The following is an 8,645-nucleotide window of genomic DNA, read 5'->3' on the forward strand; positions in this document are numbered from 1 at the left end:
TCAAAATTGCAAAAGGGGGAGGGTTTGCTTTCTACCAAATCGTTTCAAGTTTTGTTTGTTTTCAACCGCTTGATCCTTTTTCTCAAGTAGTCTATGTTTAGTATAAATTTCATGAAGCATACATGACATGTTTCCTTGCTTTTTTCGAGTGGATGACCTTATCTGTCTAGACTGTGTGACAAAGCCGCAGGTACTTTTCAACGTTGCGTGGGTTTATGAAACAAAATTGAATAACACAATAAGGAACTCTTGAAAGAGCTCAAATGGCACCTATTCTTGGTTACTGGGACATTCGAGGGGTACGCCTCACATCATAACTTGCATTTGATCAGTTGGTGGCAAATATTGGGCTGATTTATTGACTCCACGTGTACAATTTTTTTAAAAATTATTTTTTGCATCGAGCAGCTTGCTGAGCCCATCCGTCTACTTCTAAACTACACTGAAACCGACTTTAAGGATGAGCGCTATGAACTTGGTGATGGTAAGGTGTCTTAAATTTCTCGTGATCATTGATAACGCGCGGGTGGCGTTGAATAATCAACAGCCCAATCGCTAATGTCTCTTGCAGCTAGCCCTGTACATGTACTGTTGAATACACAAAGTAAGCTCTTAGAATGAATACATTTTTTCTTTGCTCTAATTGTTTTCTTTAAGTTGGAACATTTTCGTAATAAAACCAGGCACTTCTTGTATTGTCTGAACTTGTTGTCATCCGGTGACATGAAGAATCCAAACATATGAAAATCATAGATCATGCACATAGCGACCAAAGTCAAGGAATAATGACTAATAATTAAAGAAACAGTGTCAATGTTTAACGTCCTTTAGTTCCATAGATGGATATCTGGTATTTCTTTCAATCAAGGGTATCAATCTGGCGCTGTTTCTTTACGGTTTTACTTTCAGCTCCAGAGTACAGCGCCAAGGCTTGGACCTCAGTCAAGTACACCCTGGGACTGTCATTTCCTAACGTGAGTTCAGATCCTTTAAACAAGATCTTTAGGTTTCCTACTTAGGCTGGCTCTTCTAATAGTGTCTACTTGGTTTACTGTCCCTATGCTAACTTGGCTAATTTATTATTGTGCAAATCTACTACAGAGCTGTAGCATGTTGTTTACTCTAAGCAAGGTTGGGGCTGGGAGAAAAGCGTGACTCTCCCATAAAGAATTAAACATCAAACCCTCGGGCCTCCTCATGAAGCTACCAAAAACTTGTAAGCATTAGGCCACTTTTAAGTTTCATATATCAGATGTGATTGGTATTGAGCAGGAGGATTTGTAATTTTGAAAGTGTTGAGTGTTTCGATACATAAAGAAGAAGGTAAGTTTTGAAATTGATTGTCAAACGTTATCTGTGTGCACACACAACATTTTTAACCCTCTAGCCCCTAATGGTGACTAGCATCTAACTTTACACTGAGGTATTACTGCTGAATCAAACATTAGGCTCATGAGAATTAAATGATCTCAAACTTGAAACACTCTTGGTTGTTACCCCATAACTTCTTTCTACTTGTCAGTGCTTAGAAAATGTATGAAGAACAGTATGGAGAATGTACATGCTGATTTTAGCATAAAAAGGTTGTAACACTGTAGATTCTAGTGGTAATTGCAGGATGGTTGAGGCATGTGAACCTAGTATCTGGTCTAGCTCACTAACAAGTTCTCCTGAGCTTAGTAGTAGAGAATTGAAGGGTGAAACGCATATGTCTCAAGTGTGATTCTTTGTGGGCTGAGACCCAAACTTTTTCTTTTTCCATTCTTTGAACCAAAATGACAATGTTTTTTGACATTTATTGAATGAGATGTTTATCAGTGAAATGTATCTTGAATTTTCAAATTTTTCATTTTGCTACACTATTCTGTGTGCTGTGTCAACATGCATTGTCCTTTGCCCATGAAGTCTTTGCAAATTAGTCTCTCAGTTTAAAGCAATAGTCAGCCCCTTACAATCAGATATGATTTTCCTTGGATTTCTGACAGAATGAAATTTATTGTTAGTAACTCAAACCCTTGATTACTCCAACCTCCCACTTGCAGCCATTTTTGTTTCTCTGCGGGAAAGGTTCTATGTAACTTTGGTTTTGATATTTTCAGTGCTGGACAAGTCAAAACATACTGTAGTTCAAAGCACTGTATTTTCTCTAATCAGCCATGTAGTCTGCATGTGTTTTGGCGAAAAGAGTGTATTAGTAAAGTGGAGTTTTACTATGGAATATTTATTTGGAGAAACATCCCCAAGATTCCTATCTTCTTGTGCTTCTTGCATTAAATTTTTCTTTTTCGGTGCCTTCCTTTTGTAATAATCCATGTGAGGCTCTGTAAAATCATAAGGGTCCTGGAATAACTTGCTCAGGGAAATGTTTAGTAAATGCTAAAATGTTGAAGGGCACATATTTATATGATATGGACAAGAGTTGGATATAATTTTCCTTGGCTCTTGCCACAGATCTTTTGTCTGTGGGATTTAGTTTCAGATGCTCAACCAAGGACTTTCCAATTAATTGGGTGATGTCCCAAGCTTGTGAGAAGCAACTAGATTTGCTTTCTGCTCTCTTATGGGTGCTTAAGTTCCTTTCAATTTAATACAGCTGTGTATTAACGGGTTTTGTGTTTCCTTTCTTACAACAGCTTCCTTATTACATCGATGGGGATACGAAGATCAGTCAGAGTAATGCAGTAAGTCAATAAAATTATAGGAATTGTTCCATGAATAATCTGTTAATTTAAAGTGCTTAACGCTTCCTTAATTATCTAATAAATGCAATTTGCAGATACTTCGTCATATAGCAAGGAAACATGATTTGTGTAAGTGTGCATTTCCATTATTTGACTAATAGTTCTGGAGAGAAGGTCAATTAATACAAAGAACATCTTCAAGCAAATAGAAACTTGTAAATTGATGCTATTGTCAGAACTTAAAAACTCTTGCTTAAACCTTGATTGCTTTGGCTTTGTTTTATCTTGCTTTAGGATTGGTCTAGTAAATTCTTCGCACCCTCTCAACCAAAAGTATTCAAAACTAAGACCAACTGAACCTTGGTCACTTGCTTTTTTCTGAACTTCAGGCATACAGTTTTCTTGTTTTTACTTTTAATTCTTATTTTCTCTCGGTAAAAGTTTTCTTTGTTTTAATTGGTCATTTCAGTTACTTTGGACTGGTTTTACAACACTATTAAATGCAATAAAAGGTCCGTGCGTGGTTCTGATTAATTAGCATTTTAGACCATCAGTTTTACAAAGATAAATACAAGCTACAGTCAAACCTGTATTAAGTAGTCACCCATGGGGAATGGTGGAAGACCGCTTGATTTAGGTTAATAGCCTAATTCAGGTTCTACAGAATAGGGTTATTATAAAAAATGATAAAAGTGGCATTTTATGTCATAATTGACCACTTAATTTGCAAAACTTGTTCAGAAATACTGCTAACATTGATTTTGGGAGATAAACATGGATCAAATTTTGCCTGAAAGACTATTCTTAGTTTGATTTAAGAGGTTTGGCTTTGAGTGACCATTCAGTACAAATGAAGGACAATACAAACAGGCTATTGGGACTCATGGTGACCATGGTGGTCACCCTTACAAGGGTGACCACCATGGCTTAATAAAGGTGACCACTTAATACAGGTTCAACTGTTTAATGATGATGTTTGTCCAAGAGATGATTGGTTCCATGTGTACATCAGTAACATTTTTCTACTCTGGTAAGCTTGTAAAGAAGAATGCTCTTTGTAATTTGTAAGGTGGCACATCTGAAGAAGAGAAAGTAATGGTGGATGTTGCAGAAAACCAGGTTTGCTCTCTCTTCTCTTCCTTAAGTAAAATTTTGCTAGTAAGAACTTTAACAGCTGTTGCAAGAATCTTCTTGTTTTGTTATATTTCTGTGATCTTCAAATGATCTGAAAAGGTTGCAATCTGCATTTTGAACTGACTACTACTTTAGAGAAATGATGAATATTTTGCTATGTTTGCATTCACCATGATAGAAAAACTACACTCATTTTTCAGGATAGTAAAATGTATACATTATTCCTCTTTGCATTTTATTTTAGGCTGATCAGTCTCTGAGTCTACAATATCTTGCTTTTTTTTCCAAAATTGTGTTGTGGTAATCAAAACTGTATGTTATTTCTATAAATCTGAATGTCTCTTAGCCTGCTGTGTAGGTCACAGGACATTTTGATTTTGATTATGTGTAAAATAATTATATGATGACTTTATTTTATAAAAAGTTAATTTTGTAACACTATTTTAAACTTTTTGCAGCTCATGGATTTCCGCAAAAAGTTTACTGCATTGTGTTATAATCAGAACTTTGTGAGTACTAACACTTGAGAGTAGTTTGTACATAATTTATTCAATTTCAAACATAGTTTCTCACAATTATTGTGACCATTGTTTTGATATTTCTTGGGCTTGAATATTCTAAAATATCCATTAATTTTTGCATGGTGCAAAGTTGCTGGGCAGTTATCAAGCAATAAAAACTCTATATCTAAATTTATCTAGTAATTGTTTTAATCAAAAAGAAAAAAGACCAGCATAAAAAAGCTAGCTCAAGAGTTTCATTTTTTAATATTAATTAATTTACTTGGAAGAAAGACAAACTTATTCTTTTAGAATGTATTTTTCAAATTTCCAATGACCATTGATAGTGAGTGGGTTCTAGTTGAAAAGTTTTTTCACGATATTTTTTCTTTGCATTTTCCTTAGCTATTTGTTGTTTTAACTTACCTGTCTTACCTATTTGGAGAATGGTGATGCTATTTGCTTTCATTCTTGAGTTTTTGAGGTGTCACACAGACTCTTTGATCTGTAAATAGATTTCTGACATTTCAGACATTTTGTGTCAAGGCTTGTTGAATTAGCAATATGTTACTCTTTTGAATGAGATGTTATTAAGGTGTGCTTATTAACAGTAGATTTGTTGTTGTTGTTTAATCATATACTAGATGCCAGTTGGTTATACTCTTTTGGTGAATATTTATCTTTCCTGGCAGGAAACATTGAAAGAGAACTACCTTAATGATGTCAAGCCTATGATTAAACAATTTGCTGAATTTTTGGGAGAAAAGAAATTTGTAACTGGAGATAAGGTAAACAAGTAATAGGATCCAAATGTCGATGACAAGTTAAGGCTGAAGAATGCACCAGTAGAACTTGCCAATCAAGGCCTGATGCAGAATAGGGTTTTCTTAAGCTTTTGTTTAGTTTTTTGGTTTTTTAGCTCAGAGAGGGTCGTTCAGCTTTTTTAATCAATCCTTTTCCAACCTTTCACCTTTTCACCCCCCCCTAGAGTGACTGGCCTCTAATTCCTCCTTTAAGTGTCACCCTGAAATCAAACATAAAGGTCATGAGAGTTGAGGAACAAACCACCTATTCAAGGAACTCCTGATTTCAGAATTGGTTTTCATTGCCAATGCCATTGGTAATGTAGAGAGAATAGTGTGGTGAATATTAACCCTTAACACCCTAACATCAGTATGCATATTCTCCATACTATTCTCTCTATGTTTCCTATGGCATTGACAAGGAGAATTTGGTTAGCAATGTAGAGATTCCTTAGTTAGTGATCATTTCAGTTATTCTCATGGCCTTGATGAGAGATTCAGGGATGACATTTTAAGGAGAAATTAGATGCTAATCACTCTTAGGAGTTAAAGGGTTAATGTTAGGGTGTAAAGGGTTAATGTTTGATTACTTTTATTTGAGGGAACATAAATTGTGAAAACTCTGATGAAGTTCAGTTCCTCTGAGAAACCAAATCTAACTTCCTGTAGAATAGTTAGCATTCATCCGGCCTACGATCCTCAATATTGAAAGACTTAATATTTTTCGTTGCGACAGATAACGTTTGTTGATTTTATCCTGTATGAAATAATGGATGAACACCAAATTTTTGATAGTACTTTGTTGGAGCCACACAAAAACCTTAAGGTAAAAGTTATTTGTTTTCTTTTTGATGCATATTTCAACTTGAGGCGAGGAAGAATATCTTCTAAACGTCACGCCTGTACACCTCAGCGTTCTTTAGGTGCTTCATTGAGGAGACTTTAGGGGTTACCCCATTAATGCCCCTTTAGCACTTCTCATTCACTCTAGATTCCATTTTCTGTCAGGCTTGAGAACAATCCTTTTTAGCTCGGTTCTTTTGTTATTTTCATCTTTGTTGTTACCTTTCTTTGACTACATGATTTTTCGTGGTATTCAAGTGAATGCTTGCAGATTTTGTGGCCCTCTCAATTCTCAGTAGCTTTGTGCAAGGAATATTCCCCAGTTGGTCTAAAATACACTATAAATTGATCACAGGCTAAAACTCAGTAGAAATCAGTGGACTTTTCTGTAGTCTTTTTTTTCCTTGAAAGAGAGGAACCAAAGAGGGGAACCAAGGGGATGATTTTTCAAGGGAAGAAGGGACCATGAGCTAACATGGGTGTAGTTAGCTACAGGATTTTTATTCCCTGGAGGAAAAATATTTTTTAAGTCGTCGAAGAAATTCTTCTCTGTAAAATTTGAAATTCTGTGCTACAGTATTTTTGGAATGTCTGAATATCAAGTTAGATTTTGATTAAACTGCCATGATGTTGTGTACTGAGGATAAAACACAGAGGAAAGTATTAAAGGGAGGTTCAGGCGTTTAGCAGTGCAGAGCAATTTTCGATGAGCACTCATCCATAAAAAAACAGTTAATTTATATTTTTCAGATTCATCTTCACAAGTATTCTACAACTGCTCATACAATTTCTAACGTTACTTTCCACTCAGCATCCCTTATACATTTTGAACTATAATTTACTCTATCTTTTTATTACTCAATAAACTACTTCGCTTATTTTCAGGATTTCTTGAAACGCATTGAGGTAAGTAGGCATTAAGTTTCCTGTAGCCATAGTAAGTGTCTTCAATTTTTATTCGAAGAGGAAGATGTTGATCGCGAGACGGTGCAGTCAGTATCGAGTTGCTGTAGAATGTTTGGATAGGTTCCCTTTGTTTTTAACTGTGGCCAGATTGTGTGTTATGATAAGTTAATGTGCTTCTCCGTTGAGGACGAGAATAAGGCCACCTGTACCACCTTGGATATAGTTTAATTTTTGTCACTCCGTACGAATGCTGCCAAGTGACAACTTTTTCAAACTATCTTTGTGGTTTCTTTGTGCAGGAACTACCTACCATTGCGGCCTATCTCAAGTCAGACAGGTTTAAACCTCGTCCTATTAACAACAAGATGGCAAAATTCAAGTAAATTGCGGTGAAAAGCGAGATGAAAACCAAGCTTTCTGCTCTTTTAGCTTAGTTATGTAGATTTGTGTTGGTGAGAAATAAAGTTATCGTAGTCTGCACACAAGACTAACTGATCGTGGTCCCTGTATTAGTTCAGAAGCAGGTCATCCTCCCCTAGATGGTATGCAAGTCCTTCGCCGATCATCCTCTCCTCTCCCCTCCGCCACCGCCACCGCCACCCCCACCCCCTTTCATTTGGGTCTTCTGACCATTTTTCTGTACGCATTAATACACAGGATAAATTCTTCATGGGAACTCAAAATCTCCGCTTTGCCCCATGCTCTTGACGTGACGAAATTTTTTGGATCGGATTGTAGATTAGTTTGTAAACAATGATAATGACATAGCCACGTCATAACTTGTACATACGTGGAACTGTGAAACATTGAAAGTGTCGGAAAACATCGTTACTTTTGGCTCCTTATAATTCGTTGCTCTAAACCACAAACAGCTTTCTTTTCAAGTTCAATGAAAGCCTTCACTGGTCGATTCTCTCATCATATAAAGGATGGATGGCACTTTCTTGTTTGACAAGTTCACGTCGATGATATGTTCCCCGTGGCTGTGATGATCTGTTAATAAGTAGTATTTCCTGTGAAGGCGCATGGGGCACTTGGTGGTAGTTAAAGGATACTGCAGCGGGATGAGGCTAATACCATTGTTTGCCCGCCTCACTCTCGGCTTCTCTCCAATAACCGAGAGCCTGCATGGGACCGAGTCTGGCGGCCACCCAGCGCGGCTGACGCGCGGCCTGCGTCATAAAAAAGCATTTGTAACGTCAATCTTCACTTCACTCGTTTTTGCGGCAAGAGCTAGTTTGCGCTTTTCGAGAGAGAGTAAAAAAAGTTTGGAGACGAATCGGAAATGAAGTGGGTGACTGCGCTAATAGCGCTTTCGCTTATATTTTTGTTTTCAGATGTTATATACAGTGCTAAACTGGAAGGTAAGATTTTTCCTTCCTTTTTAAAACATTTTTCCCTTCAAGTCGCCCAGCAGGTAATGACTGTTGTGGACTCAGCAACAAAGACTTAAGCTGGTTCTTCATGTCAATCGGTTCACACTTTTTGAAGGGATTCGCTCAGTTTTCGTCGCTAAATCTGTCAAGCAAAGAGGTTTGAACTTTTCCCGATGCACATTCTTATGAAAAGTACTTCAAATCATTTTCCGCAAAGCAAATGTTTCTGGTTGCTATGGTAGCGCGCGCGTGGTTTTAAGTTCATTTCTTTGTTGCGCGCGCTTCACAAACGGTTACGTTTCACCAGATTCTTTTTATTTTCCAAAGTAACGAGCGTTGATTATTGTAAAGAACCAACAAGAACGCGACGCTGAAAGAAGTACAAAATAATTTAACCACCGA

The 8,645-nt window shown here is 36.8% G+C and overlaps 1 protein-coding gene across 1 annotated transcript; it reads left to right on the top strand.

The window, feature by feature from the left end:
* Positions 1 to 132: 132 nt before the first annotated feature.
* On the top strand, positions 133 to 7,354 carry LOC131795827 (glutathione S-transferase Mu 2). Its single transcript, XM_066174458.1, has 11 exons — positions 133 to 299; positions 409 to 484; positions 910 to 974; positions 2,634 to 2,681; positions 2,777 to 2,810; positions 3,751 to 3,800; positions 4,274 to 4,324; positions 5,008 to 5,103; positions 5,855 to 5,944; positions 6,847 to 6,867; positions 7,167 to 7,354. Exons 1-11 carry the CDS (start codon positions 264 to 266, stop codon positions 7,248 to 7,250), a joined length of 651 nt encoding a protein of 216 aa, XP_066030555.1. The 5' UTR covers positions 133 to 263; the 3' UTR covers positions 7,251 to 7,354.
* The last annotated feature ends 1,291 nt before the right edge of the window (positions 7,355 to 8,645 follow it).

This window comes from Pocillopora verrucosa, chromosome 11, assembly GCF_036669915.1.
Source record: "Pocillopora verrucosa isolate sample1 chromosome 11, ASM3666991v2, whole genome shotgun sequence".
Classification (NCBI taxonomy): Eukaryota; Metazoa; Cnidaria; class Anthozoa; order Scleractinia; family Pocilloporidae; genus Pocillopora; species Pocillopora verrucosa.

Coding starts and splice junctions, on each gene's coding strand:
- LOC131795827 (XM_066174458.1), top strand. CDS start 264: ATGGCACCTATTCTTGGTTACTGGGACATTCGAGGG. Junction 300..408: donor GTTACTGGGACATTCGAGGG/GTACGCCTCACA, acceptor TGCATCGAGCAG/CTTGCTGAGCCCATCCGTCT. Junction 6,868..7,166: donor ATTTCTTGAAACGCATTGAG/GTAAGTAGGCAT, acceptor TTCTTTGTGCAG/GAACTACCTACCATTGCGGC.